Below are 22,355 nucleotides of genomic sequence, written 5' to 3'. Positions count from 1 at the left end.
ACGTGTGTATGTAGTTGGGATGAATACTGAAAGTTAGCAGCATTTTCTCAATTTTTACATGTAAAAGCAAGAGATTATTTTATTTACTACCCTTCAGAACGGGTTACCTTGAATATGTCAGGCATTTTGGGACTCTTTCTACACCGACTTAATTCAATTTTGTTTGCGAACTGTAGATATGCAAGTATACATACATTCATGTGTGTATGTATGTGTATGCATATACTAAATATTCTATAAAATTCTCATCTGTTACTAGTGATCCTAAATTCCTCTCTTCTAAAAAAAAATCACACTAATTTAGTTGATAACAATAAATGCAGTGTTTCAGACATATTACAAAGAGATGTTTATTTTACTTGAATGTTTTTTTAGTTTTTTTGGAAATTTTCTATATCTGAACACTTTGAGATAAATTAAATCATCTTACCTTTTGTCCTAAAGAAATATTCACTGGAAATAGTGGTGCTTATTAGTTTATCTTTTTGTTGTTGTTGTTTGTTGGATGAATACACCTTTTCTGTTTCCTAATGTGATGTTTATAGCTTTGATAGAATTAATTCATGAATTCAACAAAGATTAGAAAATGCCACTACTGAATTCGAGGCAGAGGGTCACCTTTATAAAAGCTATGATCAGTCTCATGAGATTTAGTCTCTACAAATGTCTAAGGCTAGCAATGTGCTGATCAAAAATTAAAGTTTTCATTTGTTTTTCACTGAAATAATTGAACTACATCTTCCCCAGTGAATCATGTATACCCTGGAGGGTAACTTAGGTATTTAGAGAAATGCAAAAATGATGTCATGATCCTGAGGTTCCATTGAGCACAACAATAAATTAAATGGTAAATAACTGACCATATCCTGTCTCAAAACCTCAGAATTCCACTCAAGATATGATCTCTACTTATTTCTACTGAAATATGGTTCTTATTGCATTCATTAATTGATTCATTCAATAAAATATAGTGAATGTGTTTAATGGAGCAGACAATGTCTTTGGTACTAGTAAAATAGCCAGCAAAACCAATCTTGTCACTTCCTCATATCTTGCAGTTAGAGTTGGGGGAGAACAGTTATTACAGGGTGATATGAAAATAATGAAGTCTAAAGCCTATATGACCTATAAGGTTTATGTGACCTACTGCTCCTTCACAACACCTTTCTGATGTCAGTTTTTTCCCTCCTGTCATTTGCTCACTCTGGTCCACATGTATTTGTCTCCTTACTATTCCTTTAACAAACCAAGCATAATCTTTCTCAGGGCCTTTGTATTTAATGTAGCATGCCTAGAATGCTCTTTTACAGACATTCACATGATATTATCCCTATTTAGGTATTGATCAAATGTCATTTCCACAGGAAGCTCTTCTCTGACTCCACTATTCTCTATTCTATTGCCTGCTTTATTTGTCTTCAAAGTACCACTCATAGCTGTATCAAACACACACACACACACACACACACACACACACACACACACCATACATACATACATACATACAAACATACATACACACACATTTGGTATAGACAATAAAGTCAACCTTATTTGAACATAAGTTTCATGAGATCAGGAACTTTGTGTTTTCTTACCTGTTTTATTGCCATTACATGTTCCATTCCAGTTTTTTCATTAATAGATTTTTAAAACAACTTTATTGATATATGCATATGTTCAAATTCATCGAATTGTATACATTAAATATGTGAAGCTTTTTGGTATGTCAACAAATAGTTTTGTTTACATTATGAGTAAATAAAGACATAAAAGGTGTCCATTTTCTTGTTCCAAGCACAAACTAAGGGAGTATAACATAAAGTACCATTTATAACTTAACATGGAGAAGGATATTTTAAGCCCAAGAATACATAAGTATGATGCTAAGATTCAGTTCCTCCTCATAGTACAAAAGGTGTGGTTATTTTATAGATGCCTGAGTATGATGGCTAAGTAAAGAAAGCTAATTTCTTAAGCCTTTATTGTGTCCAAAGTCCTTAGATGCCAGGTTGTCAATTTAATATAAAAATCTGGAACTCAGGTTAGAGATCAAGGCTGGAGATGTGGATTTATAATCATGGCAGACTTCTTCAATCACCTAAGAAGTGGAGAACCAATGTTCCAATGTACCAGTGAAGCAATGGAAAGGAATAAGTCTTTGACTCCAAGATTTTTGGGAGGGATAGAGATAAAAAGTTAAAATACATTGATTATTACCCTCAAAATATTCTAATTAATTCACAAAATCAGTAAAATATTCCCCCATTGTTGCTGCTGTAGCCATCTATATATATAAAAGCCTAAGTGACCTTTACAACCAGAATGACTGGAACAAATGGTCACTATGACGTGCACTGACCACCAGGGGGCAGATGCTCAATGCAGGAGCTTCCCCCAACCCACAGGCCCTGATCACCGATGGGGCCTGCTGGCCAACCTCCTGATCCCTCCCCCCGGCCAGCAGGCCCCAATCGCCCTATAGGGGCCAGACCCCCAGGCTGGGATGGGGAACCGGGGGTGGGTGGCAGTGGACACAGCCTCTTTCCCAGGGGGGCCAAGGGACAGCTCCCTCCTTGGGGCCAGAGGCCAACCTCCCAGGTCCCTTCCCCTGTTCCTCCCCCAGCTGGCATTCCCCAATCAGCCCACCACGCACCCTCCACAGTGGTGATTGGTTCCTCTCCCCAGCCAGCAGGCCCTGATTACCTGATCAGGACCTGCCAGCCCACCTCCCTGTCCCTCCCCCAAGCTGGCATGTCCTGATCGCCCAATCAGTGCCAGGCCCCAGGCTGGGATGGGGTGTTGGGGGTGGGTGGTGGCAGATGCGGGTGGAGAGGGAAGGAGGAGGGGAGAGGCAAGCAGGGAAGTGGGGAGGTGGGGAGGTGGGGAGGTGGGGAACCATGCAGTGGTGACACGTGGGTGGCAAGGGAAGGAGGAGGCGGGGAAGCAGGGAGGCTGGGAACCACACAGTGGCAGCACATGGGTGTCGAGGGAAGAAGGAGGTGGGGAGGTGGGGAACCTGATCAGCCCTGATCGCTGGCCAGGCCTAGGGACCCCACCTGTGCACGAATTTTGTGCACCAGGCCTCTGGTATTATTATAACACCTGTTAAGAAGCTTTCTTGTATCTTATTTGGTATTCTTGACATCCTTATGAGTAGAATAGTGTTATTATTTAAAGTGATTCTATGGTACACCAACCTGATTTGCCTTTCAGGATTTAAGTATTTAGTTCTCCAGGTTCCAAATTTATTAGAAACTGACACTTCAGAGCTGAGGATTGACCCTGTTGAAAGGAACGCTATGCTCACATTCATCCCCTCCCTTCCAGTGGATAACCCATATCCAAAACAGATCATTGTGGAAGTACAAATGCCTGGTCCTTTTTTCACAATTTTTACAATATTTATATATAAGAAAACTGATATTTAGCAAAGCTAAATATTCAAATTGTAACTTAAATTTAAGCCAGCCACCTCTAAGTATTTGATACTTTACCTGACAATGCCATTCCCCATTGTGCTGATTCATCATGTAGGCCCTAGGATAACCATGTAAGACACCAGATTAAGAACTATACCTTATTTTAAACAATCTACTTTAGTACACACACAAAAGTGCTTAAGCAAAATTAATATGAAAACACATTTTTTTCTACATAACAGGATATGGTCATATGGCTTTACAGTGTGTGTTTCTCTAAGATTTTCTTTAGGGCCCCTTTTACATCCTTATTTTTCAAACTGTAGATGAGGGGATTCAGCATAGGGATCACTACAGTATAAAATACAGAAACAATCTTGTCCTGCTCCATTGAGTAGCTAGATGTTGGGCGCAAGTACATGAAGAGAATTGTTCCAAAGAATATGGTGACAGCCATGAGGTGGGAGGCACAAGTAGAAAAGGCTTTATGCCTACCCTCTAATGAGGGCATTCCCAAGATGGCAATGAGGATACACAGGTAGGAAATGAGGACAATCATAACACAGCTGATGACATTAAAACTGGAGAAAGCCATGATCACGATGCCATTGATGTGGGTGTCAGAGCAAGAGAGTTTGAGCAGGGGTGGGGTGTCACAGTAGAAATGATTGATCTGATTAGAGCCACAGAAGGACAACCTGAAAGTCATTCCTGTGTGTATGGCTGCATTCCCAAAGCCTGCTAGGAATGAGGTAGCTACTAGCAAGAAGCATATTCTCCCAGACATGAGAACTGGGTATAACAGAGGATTCCAAATGGCTGCATAGCGGTCATAGGCCATCATGGCCAACAGGAAGCATTCAGTCCCCAGGAAGGAGCCAAAGAAGTAGAACTGGGCAGCACATCCATTAAAAGAAATGGCCTTATTCTCAGCCACCAGGTTCACCAGCATCTTAGGAGTAACAGAAGAAGAGTAAGAGGCATCGACAAAGGAGAGGCTGCTGAGAAAGAAGTACATGGGTGTGTGGAGGTGAGGATCAATCTTAATTAACACAATCATCCCCAAATTACCCACCATAGTTGCCATATAGATTAACAGAAACAATCCGAAGAGGACAATTTGTAGATCTGGATTGTCCGAGAGTCCTAAGAGGATAAACTCTGTCAATTCAGTTTGATTCCTGACTTGAACCTCTTTCATATATCTGATCATTTGAGCTGCAATAAGAGAGAAGACAGAATATGGCACTTGGTCAGATGAATACATGATAGAGCTATAAACAACTTTTTGCTGACATATATCATATGTCTAACAGAAGAGTGCAACCTGAAAAATATACTAAAAAATGTGTTGGACTTGATGTCTAGTCAAAAGGAATGGAAAGACTAAATCTGAGTTATGAGTATGCTGCCTACTTACTAATGACCTCAAGAAGAGTGGCTTCATATTCATTGACTAAAATTATTTCTGACATTAACCATTTATTAGATAACTAGAGTCCCAATGCATAAATTCATGCACCAGTGGGGTCTCTCAGCCTGGCCTGCAGAATCGGGCCAAAACCGGCTCTCTGACATCCCTGGGGGGTCCTGGATTGCAAGAGGGTGCAGGCCAGGCTGAGGGACCCCACCAGTGCACAATCAGGGCTGGGGAAGGACATGAGAGGTTGGCCAGCAGGGAGGGACTGCAGGAGGGCTCTAGGGTGTGTCTGGCCCCTCTCGCTCAGTCCCAATCAGCCGGACCCCAGCAGCAAGATACCCTACCAGTCAGAGCCTCTGCCCCCTGGTGGTCAGTGCACATCATAGCGAGTGGTTGAGCGGCCTTAGCATATCATTAGCATATTATGCTTTGATTGGTTGAATGGACACCTGGACACTTAGCATATTAGACTTTTGTTTTATAGGATTACAGGAACTAAATTACAGTAAAAGTTTAGGCAATAGCTCTAGTGGAATTCTTCTCCACTTCCCCTCCAACTTCCTCTTCCTTCCTTGACCTCATATTATAGACTGGTAGATAAAACTGCACTAGTCAAGCTGTCAAAGTATCAATTCCTTTCTCACTCACAGCAAGAATTTATTATATATTGTCCAAACTTAAAACATGGGTCCAAAGTAACCCAATACCTGTGCTGCCATTGGATAGAAAGGATCTACTCCAAACTGACATTTTGAGTTTTAGCCTTTTAAAACATTGAGCACATGGACTTTGACCCTGTAACAGTTGGAGAAATTAACAGCATTGTGAATTTTCCTTCCTGTTCAGTGAGTTAAATGAACAAAACATATATTTTCCTTACCTTTTTTAACTGCTGGACTTCTATTTGATCACTTTGCTTGTACCTAGTCAATGCCCAAATTCACACCAAAAAATCAGGAAAAAATAAATATTCCTTCTTAGAGATGGCACTCACTCCAGGTTAAGCAGAAGGTACAGTTGGAATGGACTTTAGATACCATCCGTTACAGGGACAGGAAAACTAAAACCTTCCCTATCATAAGAAAGTTATTCTTCATTCAGCAGAGGTTGAGTCATTCTTTTTCTTACTTTTCCTTAACGGTAAGTATCCCAGTTTGTTATATTATGGTAACATACACTCCAAAATATAGAATATATCTTTGCAGAGCAGCTGTAATATTTTTCAGTTATTTACAATCACAGAGTCTCCAGACGAGGCTGTGGAGTAGGCATCCTGACTCATTTTAAATAGAATGTATTTCCAGTTCTTTAGTCTCTGGAGACTGTATCTCTCATGTCACCTCATTTAATCTACTTGTTTGTCCTCTCTGAAACTAAGGAAAACAAATGTTTCTTTTATATTTCTCTCCTTTACCCTCAGGACACCTGGGCCCAGTGGAGAGCGAATTTTCAGTCCCATATTCCTAACAATTATTAAGCATCCTTTTTTTCTGTCTCCCTTGATATTTGGTGTTCTGGTCACCTTGGAAGCATTGAAAGAATCCACAAAGACATCAGGTTGGTTCTACCTCTGTTCTTGCCTACCTGGATCATGGAGAGAGGAGCTGATTAAAGAAAGTGCAGGGAGGTAGTGAGAACAAGGGCTGTCTTGGCTTTCAGTTCTGGCTCAGTGTTTCACTGATTGTGTGATTTTGGATATTTCACTAAACCTCATTATGCCTTAGCTTTTTCATTTCTAATTGAGAATGCTAATGCCTAGCATGACTCTGACAAAATAAATGAATGCCTGTGAGTTGTCACATCAAATGCATATGGATAGATGACAATTAATAAATAAAGTTTCTCCTACTTTGACACTATTCACTACTGTCCAGAGTAAGAAATGGTTTCAGACTATGTAGCCTAGACCGAGACTTACCAGGTTTCCCATTTGTCCCACTATAACTTGCATATAAAAGACACAGAGTCTGCCCTAGTTGGTTTGGTTCAGTGGTCAGAGCGTTGGCCTGTGAACTGAAGGGTCATGGGTTTGCTTCCAGGTCAAGAGCGCATATCTCAGTTGCAGGCCGATCGCTGGCCCTAGTAGGGTGCATGCAAGGCAACCAGTCAATGTTTCTCTCTCCGTCTCTCCCCCTCACTTCTATTCTCTCTAAAAAAATCAATGGGAAAAAAATATATCCCCCAGTGAGGATTAGCAACCAAAAACAAGGACACGGAGTCTGAAACAAATTGATCAATATCTGATGATTATTTACATATCTTTGCCACTTTGAGAAGACATTCTAATTAATTTATCTCTAAGTACTATTTAATCAATGCAATTTTTACTAAATGCTTGGGGAACACAAAGATGTAAAAGATGTGTCATGCTACTTTATCTCTAGCAATTAGGCAAAATTTGAATTTATTGGCATCTTGGAGGGAAAATACAGTAGGCTTCTGTCAACACAGAATCTGAAACATAGCTGGCAAACAATGAAGATTTATTTAATAACTAAATAAATAACTCTGTCAATTACATGTGAATTAATTTTACATAGAAACAAACAGTGATAAATTAAATGAGATTATGCTTTGTGTAATTAGAAGAAAGGTCACATGGCACTAGGAGACGAGGAACACAAGATATAAGACCCTAGGTGATAACAGAGTAGTAGAATGAGACCACTGGGTAACAAAGGAGTAAATAATCATGGGCAGGATATATTGTAGGTCCTAGTCAGTCCCAGGATGCAAAACAAGAAATCTCAAAGAGCTTTGAATCAACCTCCATTTTACATGTAAACACATTTTAAGTATAAATATGAAATATTGTTGAATAGAATTATATATAACAAATTTGCCACAAATTCATTTATTAAGTAACCAAGGAGAACAAAAACTGGCTTGGGACTTTATTTACAAGGAGCTGTTCATCATTTCAGAAATTGATGCCATGAGCTAGAAAGTTACAAAATTGTTTGAGGTGCCTATACAACAAACCAGTATCAGCCTGTCTTTTTAACTGTCACATTTATGAAGATTTTTGATATATAGGCAAGCATTATTATTACTATATTTAATTTTTGTTTCTCCTCTTTAAATTATATATGTAGGTAAGTTAAATAATCTATGAATATCATTTCAGAAGTAGAGGGGACAATATAAAAAGCTAAAGGAACTTGCTATAAAAAGACACCATTTGGGTCTGAAAGTGTACAGACCTATACACTTACATCGTAGTTACTAGCCACAAATAAAGTTTACGGAAATAGATTTTATAGCTGACAAAATCAAGAAGAGAGAAAATTAGTAAATTAACAAAATGTTAACTTAGCTAATAACCCCATAAACACAAACACCTCAGTTAGGAAATTTATGTGGAAGAGGAGCTCTCATTCATGATTGCCAAACATAAAAGCCTTAAGCAAAACCAGATGAAAATATGTGCAAAATGTCTGTGAAGAAAAATGTTAGAGGTTCAAAGTAGATTTGAAGAAGTATGAAGACATACATGCTCTTTGATAGCAAGACTTAATGACATAAAGGTGGCAATTCTGCTAAGTTAATTTATAAATTTAATACTGTTCCAATAATACTTGTGGGAGTGCAAGCCAACCTTTATGAAAAGTAAGCACCACTAGGTATCCCATATACTGCTGGCTGCCACATGTACACTTAAATATGAACCATCCATATAGCACAAAAAAGTATCTTCCTTTTTGAAAGGATTTTCAGGCACCAGCAAACAGACCTTTCTAAATTACCATCAAAATCACACCATACAGGCAGCTTAAGGCTGGTAAAGGAATCCATGCAGCCCTTATGGTGGACTCAATAATCACAACTAGAGTGGTGATATGAATCCCCTTGTGTTTCCTTCTTTTATTATTGGGGCTTAAGGAAGACAGTGAAATCTTTAGGGAACAACAGTTCACCAAACCTTTGGGTCTCCTAGGATTGCAGAAAGCATTTCATCATATTTCTTCTGGGGATTATTTGTGATTCTGGGGATTAAATACCTCCTGCACACAGGAGCCAAGGTGGGATGAGCAAGCAGCTCAGACAAATACCAGAGTGACTCACTGTCTTTGGAAACTTCTCAGAATATCTGTTCAGTACCACTCACCAAGAGAAGATGAGACATTCAACCCCTCACCAACAGGTAGAAGACAGGTCAGGTCACAGGTCAGTATTTGGGACAAAGGAGAAAATATTGTGACCGAGTGGGACTAGAGCATTACACTGCCCAGTGCTCCTTTGAGAGTGTGTTTGCTTGGCACCAGGTCCATGCCATTTTAAAATTTCAAAAAGAGACACAGTCTGGGGGGTTGGCTTTTAGGTATATCATAATAAGTCTGAATTTTTTTTAAAAAAAAATCCAGATTTGGAAAGCTCCATAGAGTTTGCTATCTCCGCCCCATTCATTTCACAGTTACGGAAGCTGTATCTAATAGAGGAATTCACAAAATCCAAAAAAAACAATTAGTGGAAAAAACAGGACTATCACTAGGATTCTAAACTCTTACTTCAGTACTCTTTACATTTAAATATGCAAAAGCAGGTGAAACATCAAAATCTAAAATACAGATGGTCTATACTTGCAATATTTTGCTGGGCTTGTTTTAAACATTTGAATTATTGTTAACTGTGAAATATGCTTATTTACTCGCTATTCTACTATTTCTTCAAGTGTAAGATTGGGTTGAACTTTAGCTAATGTTGGTCTCATGTGGGTAGATATATATGCACTACATATATATATGAAACACATAATACTATCCACTTTCTTATCTTTCCTAAGCATTAAACCAATTAAAGTAGATACTCTCTGATTTCTGCCTTCAGGTTTAGATAGAGGATGTTATTTATTTCTTAGTTACTACATTTACTTAGTTTTGGTTTGGTTTGGTTTGGTTTTACCAACTTCCTTTTTAGAATTCTTCCATGGACCAACTATTCATCCAATTAAAGAGAAAATACCAGCCCTAACCAGTTTGGCTCAATGGATAGAGCGTTGGCCTGCAGACTGAAGGGTCCCAGGTTCGATTCCGGTCAAGGGCATGTACCTTGGTTGCGGGCACATCCCCAGTAGGAGATGTGCAGGAGGCAGCTGATTGATGTTTCTCTGTCATCGATGTTTCTAACTCTCTATCCCTCTCCTTTCCTCTCTGTAAAAAATCAAGAAAATATATGTTTTTTAAAAAAAGGAAAATAACAAATGTATGCTCCTATGTGACCGCAGATTCGGATAATGCTTTCTCTATTCCCCCTGAGTGAGGGATCCTTGGGTTGTAACTTTGAACTGAGCTATGCAACAACCTGTTGGTGAGGCAATAGAATTGTTCAAAGACATAGCTGTGTCTTCACCCTCATTATACCTTATGCCAAACCCCTAGATACTTCTAAAGATTAGGGAAACTAAAAGACTAAGTCTATGCCCATGCATGATAGGCAAGACAGAGGGAAAAACAGGAACAAAAATGAAGAGATTTCACCTTCATTAAATCACACATAGACAGAGTGAAGTGAAGTGAACTCGAGACTTGACTCAGACGAAACCAGCTCTGCTACTTACTGGTTGTCCACTTTTTTGAAGTTACTTAATATCCAGTCTTGTTCTTTTCCTATATAAGATGGAGATAATGGTGGTACCTACTTCATAGGGTTGTTGTGAGGATGATATTAGGTAATATATGTAAAGCATTCCAAGTTCTGGCCTACAGTTAATACTCAGTAACTTCTGCTTTTTCAAAATTATTATCCTTTACCTTTTCTAATATTTTTCACCCTCTGCTCCAAGTATTTCACTTTCTGTAAATGTGTGTGTGTATGCGATGTCATGTGTTATACTTTGAGATCTTGGATATTTCATTTATTTAATTTTTGTGCCTATATGCAATGAGAGTTTATATTTATTCATATCTATCTGCTTTGTTTTAGGAAGAAAGAAGGGACACTGAAAACTGTTCTCCTTTACTGATTAGTAAGGCAGATAAATGCATAGATCAGGTCATGCATTGGTACCATATGACAAGTGACCTCAGAGCACTAAGGTCCTTGGAGAAGCAGAATTTACAACCCCCAAGACACTAACATCTACTCCTATTTTGACTGGGCACCTGGAGAGGACACACAACCATCACCTTCACCCTATAAGTCATAGAATCTAACCACTGGGAAGATTTTTAAGGATCACTCCAAAGAAACCAAATAAACCAAATCCAGGCACACACAAAATGGAAAAGATGAATAAAGAAAACCACTCAATGGTGACTGAGTTTATTTTTATGGGCATCACACAGGACCCTCAGCTGCAGATTATCTTCTTTGTGGTCTTCCTCTTGGTCTACCTGGTCAATGTAGTGGGGAATGTTGGTATGATTATCCTGATCATAACAGACACTCAGCTTCACACACCCATGTACTTTTTCCTCTGCAATCTCTCCTTTGTGGACCTGGGCTACTCCTCCGCCATTGCTCCCAGGATGCTGGCTGACTTCCTAACAAAGCGCAAAGTTATCTCCTTCTCCAGCTGTGCCACCCAGTTTGCTTTCTTTGTGGGTTTTGTGGATGCTGAGTGCTATGTCCTGGCTGCCATGGCCTATGACCGTTTTGTGGCCATCTGCCGCCCCCTCCACTATAGCACTCTCATGTCTAAGCGAGTCTGCTTGGTTCTCATGCTGGGTTCTTACCTGGCTGGTCTGGTGAGTTTAGTAGCTCACACTTCTCTCACCTTCAGTTTGAGTTATTGTGGTTCCAATATCATCAACCACTTCTTCTGTGAAATCCCACCACTCTTGGCCCTCTCTTGCTCAGACACCTATGTCAGTGAGATCTTGCTCTTCAGTCTGTGTGGCTTCATTGAATTCAGCACCATTCTCATCATCTTCGTCTCCTATGCCTACATCCTCGTTGCAATCATCAGGATGCACTCAGCTGAGGGCCGCCTTAAGGCTTTTTCCACTTGTGGATCTCACCTCACTGGCGTTACACTTTTCTATGGCACAGTGATGTTTATGTACCTAAGGCCGACATCCAGCTACTCCCTGAACCAAGATAAGTGGGCCTCTGTGTTCTACACTATCATCATCCCCATGTTGAATCCCTTGATCTACAGTTTACGGAACAAGGATGTAAAAGCTGCTTTCAAAAAACTAGTTGGAAAAAAACCTCAAGAATAACAAAATATGAAAATGTGTTATTATCACAGATAAATGATAGTGATAGAGGAATGGTGGCAGAAAATTTAAAAAATGCAAATACTTTGCCAATAAACACTACCCAAGGTACCATCTATTTGTTGAGTGAATCTTAATTTTGGAAGAGTTTTATGTAACCCATAACTCTGTTATCTGAAGGAAATATAAATTAATATTTTTGAAAGATGCACTGACCAAGATTCATTACTTTTTTATTTTTATATATTTTTTAATTTCTTTATTGATTAAGGTATTACATATGTGTCCTTATCCCCCTATTACCCCTCCCACACTCATGCCCTCACCCCCTGTTGTCTGTGTCCATTGGTTAGGCCTATATGCTTGCATACAAGTCCTTTGGTCGATCTCTCCCCCTTACCCCCACCCTCCCTTACCTTCCCTCTGAGGTTTTACATTCTGATCAATGATTCTCTGTCTCTGGATCTGTTTTTGTTCATCAGTTCATTGCTTTTTTATTTTAAATGTATTCAAATATTGGTTATAAATGAAGACAGGATTTGATAGGGGAAATAAATACCCCATCATTCTTAAGCATAATTTTTCATGGTCATGAGGAATGACAGATCTAAATGTTGAATATTTCTCTACTCTGAAAGGAAGTCAGAGAAAATTTAGTTAAATGCATTGGGAATGGGGCTTGTGTGAGAAATGACTAACTCAGCCCAGCATCCATCCACTCATATTCAGCAAAAACTTGGAAGTGCCAGGTACATGCCAGGTTCTGGAGGGTACAAATACAAGGTGCATATTGGCCAACAAGGAGTTTGGTGTGCTTCCAGTTACTGTATTATCTCTCTGAAACTGCTGCCACCAATAACCAAGACCCTTTTCTTTTCTATCCTCAGTCTTTCCTTCTGGCAAATGGTTGGTTTTACAAAATAATTTCTGGATCCCTTTGATCTCCTCTGCTTAATATTTTGAAGTGGTGGGCATGTAAGTTTCACATGTTGACATCCTTTCAGGCCTCAGGGAAGCCATAGGACTCTGGGATCATGTGAAAGAGACAGTTTTGGATCAATTGCTAAACCTAATATCGGCAAGGTCATAATGTTTACAGGTTTGTTTTCCTGCTTCCCTCTAAAATGTCCCCTTGCCTTTTTCTCCTTCTCTTCTCATTTTAATTAGACCCTCGTCTTTTCCTTGGTTACCAAGAGTCTCCATGCTTTCCACCATCATCCCCAGGCCCTTATTAGAGAATAGTCTCATTAACCCTGATATATCAATGACAGGCAATAGAAGACGGTATATTAGTAACTCCTTTTTGAATGTTCTCAAAACTACAAATTTTTAATTAAGAAACAAGAATGTCAGATATCAATTGTAGGTAAAGACAAAAGCCTGAGAGCTGGGGAAATATGTTTTTCTCAGATATTCTGAAAGTCCATCACACCATCCATTTTGAATACTTACAATCAATAATCTTTCTACCCCAATCCTTCCTCCAGTACAATATAGTCAAATATCAGGGAAACACAATGCTTGTCCTAAAGTATAGAGCAGCCCCATTCGTCATTAAAGACACCAAAGAGTTTTAGGGATAAAATACTCAGTATTTATCAAGTTTTCTAGTGGTTGTAATTCTATAGGAGTGACAATTGCTTGCTTCAAAATTATCCAATCATATCATGGATTTCCAAAAGCACATTCCTGATGTTATCTCATGGGGAAAGTACAGTGGCTAATAGACAAGTGTAGAATTGGAAGTCCAGAGGTTTAGCCTTCAGATTCTTTTTTATAATCCAATGTGTAAGTCTATATGTTGTGTGAAAAGTAACGAAAAAGGGTATTCCTATTCCATTAACTATATTAAAGCGAACACTACAAGCCCAAAATGGCATCACTTGTGGTAAAGCCCATGATACCAAACCTAGAGTAATGCCTGACCTGGTTGCTGTTTTAACCTGTCCCTCTATCTTTGCTGCCATGGCTCATTTGCAATGTTCTCACTGTTAAAGAATAAGGATATAAGGAATATCTTCACACTATCCTCTCCAAGAGATCTATCCACACACCTCTCCCAGACTTCCCTGTCACTAATTTCCAGTCTTATTCTAAGTCCTTGCTCAGTCAGCCAATCTATTAGTTACAGCTCATGAAACAGTGTAGAGCAAGCATGTCAAACTCAAAGGCTAACATGGGCCAAAAACACAAGGCATGCTGCCTGCGGGCCATGAGTTTGACATGCTTGGTGTAGAGACACACTTCAGATCACCCCTTTCCATACCAAAAGAAAGATAACTTATTGTACCCCATGATATTCTGCTTGTACACATTTCAGACATAAAGTTGTATCTCTATTGATACTGCCCACCAGAAATAACCAGTACTTTCCAAAGCATAGCTCAATCTATGTTTTCTAGTGAGAAAATACAGGTACTTGTTGTGTCTAGAAAACATGGATGCTTTTACAAATGATAGAGCAGTGACAAAAAGAACCAACAGAAAGAGTCTTCATTTGAGGGGTTTTTGGTTTTGTTTGTTGGTTTCCTTTGCTATGCAAAACCTTTTTAGTTTGATGTAATCTCATTTGTTTATTTTTTCTTCTGTTTCCTTGCCTGAGGAGATATAATTAGGACAAATATTGCTAAGAGAAGTGTTAGAGATTTTACTACCTGTGTTTTCTTCTAGGACTTTCATGGTTTCAAGTCTTGCATTTAAGTCTTTAACCCATTTTAAGTTTATTCTTGTATATGGTGTAAGAAGGTGATCTGGTTTCATTTTTTGCACATATTTATCCAATTTTCCAGCACTATTTATTGAATAGGCTGTCTTTACTCCATTGTATTCTCTTGTCTCCTTGTGTTGATAAAATTGACTTGATTAATCCTTACATTTCATTTTCATTGGGCTAACACTTTTAGAACCCAATCCCAAACATGTTTCCCCAAATCCCACCCATACAGATTGGTGAGATCCCATAACTTTTTAATATATATTTCCTCTAAGGGCAAGTCTTTGATTTATTCTCTGAATATAAAAGCATCTCTTTTGCTGGCTGTGTAGTCCAGTTCTTCTTCTCTGCTGCTGGACTGGCCTACAGTGAGTGTTACCTGTTGGCTGCCATGGCTTATGACCACTATGTGGCCATTTTCAAACCCCTTCTTTATACACAGGCCATGTCAAGGAGATTGTGCATCTGGTTGGTTTTATATTCCAATACTGGAGGTTTTGAGAACACAGTAATACTCAGCAGCAACACATTCACATTGGGTTTTTGTGGTAACAATGTCATTGACTACTTTTTCTGTGATGTCCCATCCCTGGTGAAGTTGGCATGTGACGTGAAAGAGAGCTACCAAGCTGTGATGTACTTCTCCTGGCCTCCAACGTCATTACCCCCACTGTGGTCATACTTGCCTCCTATCTCTTCATCATCACTGCCATCTTGGAGATCCGCTCCACCCAGTGCTGCCTCAAAGTCTTCTCCACATGCTCCTCCCACCTGATCTTTGTCACCTTATACTACGGCTCCATTCTCTACATCTACTCTCACCCAAGTTCCAGCTATTCCCTTGAGAGGACAAAAAGGTATCTACATTTTATACTGTGCTGTTCCCCATGTTGAACCCTATGACCTACAGTCTGAGAAATAAAGATTGAAGGAAGCTATGAAAAAATTCTTCAGGTTCACATTATCTGAAGCCTAAATTGACATAAATTTCTCAAATTGGTGCTCAAGGAAAATGACCTGCTTTGGGGTAAGGTTGGAGGACTATATTAAAAAATACCTCCTTTTATATTCAAATAAATCCAATGGAAAAGGTTTTGTTTGTATTAACTTGTTTTGTTTTAGTGATAAAACTATAATCTATACTATAAAATGTAGATTCAATTAATATAGTTTTTTAAAGTAGCATGATGGCTTAATGTAAAGTTAGAGTGTGTATATTATATCTGGAATCCCAAAGAATTAAATTTGACTTAAGTATCTCCTATTGGATTGACCCACTTTTTTACCTACATGATGGGCTTTATGGAAACTGAAGATGTTACATGAATTTTGGAAATTTGTGGAACACACCCCTTATCTTTATTATCCAGAATAAGAAAAATTAAAAATATTATGATGAAAAATTTGGGGCAGTGATGTGTTATTTAATGAATGCAGATGAAAAGAAAGATCAGAAATGTCAGCACTAGTACAAATGGTGAAGTGGTTATAACTATCAGTCCTAGAATATAGTGGGGCTTTTTTTGTTGGTTGGTTGGTATCAGCTTAGTTCCACTTGTTATTTTCCTTCGTGGGGAATATGTGATATATGAAATGAGGGAGAATACGGCAAGGTACTCATTCTCTGTGGAGATCACTCTTTCAGGATAAAGCACTGTCCTAGACACATATTTCTCCATGGATTTTAGTAAGGTCTTTTGTTGTGGTGATGTTTTATGGAATATAAACAACTCTTAAACATTTTGTCTAATATTAAATTGATGTACAAGACACAAATTTTCCAAAGATATATCCTATGTACTCAATTAGAGCTTTATGAAAGAATATGGAGGTAATGCATTACTAAAAGTAAATACTTATAAAATCTTAAGTAAATTTCCATCAGTTTAACCATTCCAAATATTTTTCCACACCATAAAGTATACTTGCCAAGCCTCAAAGTCAAACTATGTGCAGAAAACTACCCAATTCCTCTTTTCTCTTTCTAATACCTCAAAAAGATCATCAAAAGGATAAATTTCATGAAAATCTAGTGCTGCTAAGAAGCAAAATAGAATATTGTGGGATATCAAAAAACCCAATATTATAGGTTTAAAATAGTTTAATCACAACAAAATAATATAAACAATTAAACAGTGGTTTTATTAATGTTTCATTGTTTTGCATATAACTTGCATTTACTTGAAATATTGCAATATTTACCAACATGTCTATTTATAAGCCAATAACTTGGAAAGTGCAATGAAAGCATTCTTCAAAAAGATAACATTCATCTCTGTGGCCTTATGGCCTGTGTTGCTTTCCAGAAGGCCTCTTTGATACCTTTTTTCCTCAGGCTATAGATGAGAGGGTAGAGCAATGGGTTGACCACAGTGTAGAACAGGGCAGCCACTTTGTTTTTCTCCAAGGAGTAGATGGAGCTTGGCCTTGAATACATGAAGAGCAAGGATCCATAGAAGAACATGACTGAGATGAGATGTGAAACACAGGTGCAGAAGGCCTTTCGCCGTCCAGAGGCTGAGCAGATCCTCAGAACAGCCAGAAGGATGTTTCAATAGGAAATCAGGATGGCAAGAATGCTGGAGAGGACTGTGAAGCCCACCACACCCAGGAGGACTTTTTCATAGACTTAGGAGTCTGTACCAGACATTTTTACCAATGGTGGTGCATCACAGAAGAAGTGGTCAATGTATTTTTACCACAAAAACTCAGATGGAAAGTATTAGCAGTATGGGCTATGACATTCAAGAACCCTCCTATGTAAGAGCCAGCTACAAGTCTAGTACACAGAGAGCTGGACATAGTAGCTGAATAAAGTAATGGGTTACAGATGGACAGATGGCCGTCATACGCCATGGCTGCTAGGAGATAGCACTCAGTGTAGGCTACAACACAGGAAAAGAACAATTGGGCTCCACATCCAGCCAAGGAAATGCATTTATCCTCTGAGACACAATTGGCCAGGATTTGTGGAGTATACACAGAGGTGTACCAAAAATCCAAAAATGACAGATCGCTGATAAAAAAAATACATAGGTGTGTGAAGGCGGGAATCAATATGAATTAAGATAACCAGGATCATGTTCCCTGACAAGGTTATTAAATAGAGTGTCATAAATAGTACAAATAGAATCAACTGACACTGGGGGTTTGCTGAGAAGCCCACCAAGATGAATTCAGTCAGGATGGTGAAGTTTCTCACTTTCATGTCCACAGAGAAGAATGCCGGATGAAGACTTAGGGGGGAAATTATTTAGTGATTTTTCTATTGAAAGAAATAAACAAAGATATCAATTAAGTCAACAGTTACTAGAAGGCATATGGACTTTTATCCATAACTCTCTAGAATAATAGAACTTCACTCTGTGACTTCAGAAGACCCCAGGAACTAGTATTAGAATATGATTTTGAAATTAAAGCTTTCACTTATTAATAGTTTAATGCCAGGAAAGTCCCTCAGTCTCACCAGACTAGAAAAATGAAGCTCCCTGACAGGTTGTCTGGGTAAAGAAGATATGCATGAAAACACCCAACCCAATGTTAGGTACATAGTGAGTACTCAAAAAATTTTCAGTATCCTTTATATATTATTGAGAATTTATGTCATGCATTGTGCTGATTGATTGTAAATATCAATATACACCTGCTACAATTATATATATATATATATATGTGTGTGTGTGTGTGTATGTGTGTATATATATATATATATATCACTATGTTCCAGTTAGTATTCTAAGCCTTAATCTTAACCCACTTAATTCTTTCTACAACTGTATAATGTAAGTATTATGATGATCCCCATGGAGGTTAAGACAATTCTGGGGTCACAGAGCTGGTCAACAGCAGAGCTAGTATTTGAACCCAGAACTGTCTTTACCAAGGGTATACGTTCTCAACTGTTAAGCCAGGTATATCTTTCATAGGTGCATAGGTTATGAAAGCATCCCTCTATTTTTACACAAGAAACTACAAAATGTTGGTAAGGGTGGAGAAATAAATTTGATGAAAGCTTGGGACACTGTACTAAAAGACCTTATCTTATAGTCAAGTGTTTGGACAGAAGATGTACCTAACTAAAAGAAAAGGATGTGCATCATTTCTCGGCTTTTTGGCTAAAATCAAGTGAAAAGAAAAAAATGTAAACTAAACCACAAACTAGTGATCTATGTGACATATTTTTTAAAAAAATCTACACAATTCTTTACTGATTTCCTGTTTTAAAGAGTAGATTCTGTTATTCTACTGCTTGATCTAGGATAGCCTTGTGGTTTGTTCTGGCTAATGTTTTGCAGAATAGAAAGCACTATGCAGATGCCGAGCTTCGGTATCAAGAGGGGATGCATGCTTTTCTTCTCACCTTTGAAATCCTTCTACCATGTAAATAAGCTTGGGTGATTTTTCTGGATAATAAGACATTTAGCTACATTCTCTCTGTGACCACAGCTAAAAGCAAGCGTGCCCCTTCACATGTTAGTGCATTCATCTTCATCATTCAGCCCCAATGACCTAACAGCTAGTAGTCGCAGATATATGAGCAGACTAGCTGAGAGCAGACACATCTGGCATAGGCAGACTTTCATTATTGCGTAGTTGAACTGAGTTTAAATTCTGATTCTACACTTTGGTAGCTCTGCAGTCTTGAGAAAGTCCTTAAAAATTTCTAACTCACCTAGTCTCATACAATTTGACAAAGGGGTGACAGGTTTGGAAATGCAAAATTCACTGGCCTTGGATGAAGGAGTCCTGTGATAAGGACCAAGCCTGTCACTATCACCTGTGCAATTTTAAGTCACCTGTCATCTCTGAAACACAGAGATGTTTGTGCACAGAGAATAGATCATGAGAGGAGAAAGCAAAAGGGTGGTCATCCGCAAGCAAAGGTAAGAGGCCTCAGAACAAATCAACCCTGATGGCATCCTGATTTTGGCGTTTGAGCCTTCAGAACTGTGAGAAAATAGATTTTGTTTCAGCCACTCAGTCTGTGGTAGTTTGTTATGACAGCTCTAGCAAATGAATGCACTTGGTTATCAACACTAAGACTGTTTATGTTGGTACAACTTCATGCTTTTTTCAGGTAAAATGACTACTAAAATGAGAAAATGTGATCAAGCACAATGAAATATTTTCTAATTTTTATTAATTCATGCATAAAACTGAAGAAGCAAAGAAATACAAACATGCAGAGACACTTCATTGTTATCGATCATTGCTTAAAGTAGAAGCGAGTTTCTTTCTTTCTTTCTCTCTCTCTTTCTTTCTTTCTTTCTTTCTTTCTTTCTTTCTTTCTTTCTTTCTTTTTCTTTCTTTCTTTCTTTTTTTTCCCCCCAAGATGTGGAAATTCTACCTAATAGAGAGTTTCACTCTGAATCTTGGATGTAAAGCTTTTTGAAATGTATATATCTCTCTACTCATTTCTCTATTTCTCTCTACATTTTCATTTCTGGGTATTTTATACAGCTGCTATACTTTTGTTCTTGATTTTTTAATTGTTGGGGAAAGTATTTTTATTGGAAGCTCAGTGGCACTAATTTGTTCTTATATCTATTACTAAAGAAATTTTGTATCATGGCAAGCAAAAAAAAATGAGAATCATAAAAGAAAAAAATAAACTTGTTTCTAAGGACATTTCACAGTAGAAATTTACTTATAAACTCCTGACTCTCTCCCAACAAATGGGGTAAGAACCTCTGGACTCAGAAGTTCTGGGTTTGTTTTAGTTTGATTTTATTTTTTACCTATGAACTACAATGACTTGAAGCAAGTCATTTACCCCATCTAATCCTGGCAGTGATTTCATAACCAATTTTATTATTTCCATATATAGATTAAAATATTTATATACAGGCCACTTATAAACTCTGAAGTGAAAATTCAAATATTGTTTTCTCTTTTAACCTTCACAGAATCACAATAATTTCATGGACTCTCTTCCAAGCCAGCAGGCATAGAAGTTTTTCCAAATGCACCAGCCTCGCTTATTTAAAAATGTATTCAAAAAACAAAAGTGCAGACTGATATTTCCACATTATCCAGTGATTTGATTTGTTTGTTTTATTTTTAAAGTATATTTGATACTAATGATATGAAGATAATCTGTAAAATAAAATACAGCCATTGTTTACCAAATATTTTCACTTAAAAACACTTTTCTCTGTCCACCATTTTCTTTTTTTCCCCTCACCTGAGTATATGTTCATTGATTTCAGAGAGACAGAAAGAGAGAGAGAGACAGAGAGAGAGAGAGAGAGGGAGAGAGAGAGAGAGAGAGAGAGAGAGAGAGAGAGATCCATTGATGTAAGAGAGAAACATGGATCAGTTGTCTTCCATACGCACCCTGAACAAACAGGATCAAACCCGCAACCTAAGTATGTGCTTTGACGGAGAATCGAACCCACAATCTTTTGCCATATGGGATAATGCTCCAACCAACTGATCAACCAGGCCTGGGCACTCTGTCTATTATTTTTCTCAGTGCATTTTTAACATCTTTATTTCTTACGCTATAGATCAAAGGGTTCAGCATTGGAATCACCACAGTATAGAAAACTGACACCACTTTATCCCTTTCCAGGGCATAACTAGTACTTGGTCGGGAGTAAATGAAAAGAATTGAACCATAGTACAAGGTGACAGCTGTCAAGTGAGAGGCACAAGTGGAGAAAGCCTTGAGGCGGCCTTGGGTGGAGCGGATCCTCAAGATGGCAGCGATGATGAAGAGGTAGGAGGCAAAAATAAGCACAGTGGGAGTAATGATGTTGGAGGCAAGTATGAAATAGAGCATAGCCTGGTAGCTCTCCTTCACATCACAGGCCAACTTTACAAGGGGGGGCAGGTCACAGAAGAAGTCGTCAATGATATTGTCCCCACAGAAGTTCAGGGTAAATGTCTCACTGGTAATGATGATTGAGTTAAGAAAGCCACCAAGGTATGAAGCTGCAACAAGACTGGTGCATAACTTTGAGGACATCACCTGGGAATAAAGCAGCGGGGTGGAGATGGCCACGTAGCGGTCATAAGCCATGGCAGCCAACAGGTAACATTCACTATAGGCCAGTCCAGCTGAGAAAAAGAACTGGGCCAAACAGCCAGCAAAGGAGATGCTCTTGTCTTCAGAGATGCAGGTCATAAGGATTTTTGGATTATAGACAGAGGAATACCAGAGATCCAGGAATGAAAAGTTTCCAATGAAGAAATACATGGGTGTGTGGAGCCGAGAATCAGCACAAATCAGAGAAATCAGGGTGATGTTCCCTAAGAGACTGATGATATAAATGACGAGGAAGATGAAAAAGAGCACATGCTGTAACCATAAGTCAGCTGTGAACCCTAAAAGTATGAACTCTTTAAGTTTGGTAAAATTTTTCTCATCCATTGATTTTTGAGTTTCTGTGGTCCCTCTCTGTGAAAAGATGAATTAAGATATAGATATAAGTTCCCCATCATTGACCATTTTAGATCATTGAAAAACCCAATAGATGCATATATGTTGTTCATTGTGAGACATGTTTATGCTGAACTGGGTTAGTTATTCTTGTAGAATAACTAAAAAAATGTTCTATGCTAGCTTAAGAGATCAGTTATTATGAAAATAGCATAGCATGTGCCACCTTATTTTTCTTCTTGTTAGAGAGGGTGAT

General features: G+C 38.4%; 3 protein-coding genes and 2 pseudogenes across 3 annotated transcripts; 2 read left to right on the top strand and 3 right to left on the bottom strand.

Moving 5' to 3' along the window:
* Window positions 1–3,675: 3,675 nt before the first annotated feature.
* LOC102436266 (olfactory receptor 5AP2) lies at window positions 3,676–4,652 on the bottom strand. The gene has a single exon (XM_006091918.1). The coding sequence runs from the start codon at window positions 4,633–4,635 to the stop codon at window positions 3,682–3,684; it is 954 nt and encodes a 317-aa protein (XP_006091980.1). The 5' UTR covers window positions 4,636–4,652; the 3' UTR covers window positions 3,676–3,681.
* A 6,399-nt stretch (window positions 4,653–11,051) lies between these two features.
* LOC102435954 (olfactory receptor 1019) lies at window positions 11,052–12,078 on the top strand. Its single transcript, XM_006091917.1, has one exon. The coding sequence runs from the start codon at window positions 11,061–11,063 to the stop codon at window positions 12,003–12,005; it is 945 nt and encodes a 314-aa protein (XP_006091979.1). The 5' UTR covers window positions 11,052–11,060; the 3' UTR covers window positions 12,006–12,078.
* Window positions 12,079–12,692: 614 nt separating this feature from the next.
* LOC102424518 lies at window positions 12,693–15,644 on the top strand (annotated as a pseudogene).
* A 1,340-nt stretch (window positions 15,645–16,984) lies between these two features.
* LOC106697702 lies at window positions 16,985–17,935 on the bottom strand (annotated as a pseudogene).
* Window positions 17,936–21,151: 3,216 nt separating this feature from the next.
* LOC102424208 (olfactory receptor 1013-like) lies at window positions 21,152–22,090 on the bottom strand. Its single transcript, XM_006092051.1, has one exon. It carries the CDS (start codon window positions 22,088–22,090, stop codon window positions 21,152–21,154), a length of 939 nt encoding a protein of 312 aa, XP_006092113.1.
* Between the last annotated feature and the right edge of the window lie 265 nt (window positions 22,091–22,355).

This window comes from Myotis lucifugus, unplaced genomic scaffold (genome assembly GCF_000147115.1).
Source record: "Myotis lucifugus unplaced genomic scaffold, Myoluc2.0 scaffold_97, whole genome shotgun sequence".
Taxonomy (NCBI): domain Eukaryota; kingdom Metazoa; phylum Chordata; class Mammalia; order Chiroptera; family Vespertilionidae; genus Myotis; species Myotis lucifugus.
This window is presented reverse-complemented; position numbering and strand designations above follow the sequence as displayed.

Excerpts from the sequence above, each read along its gene's own strand:
- LOC102436266 (XM_006091918.1), bottom strand. The coding sequence starts at position 4,635 with ATGATCAGATATATGAAAGAGGTTCAAGTCAGGAATCAAACTGAATTG.
- LOC102435954 (XM_006091917.1), top strand. The coding sequence starts at position 11,061 with ATGGAAAAGATGAATAAAGAAAACCACTCAATGGTGACTGAGTTTATT.
- LOC102424208 (XM_006092051.1), bottom strand. The coding sequence starts at position 22,090 with ATGGATGAGAAAAATTTTACCAAACTTAAAGAGTTCATACTTTTAGGG.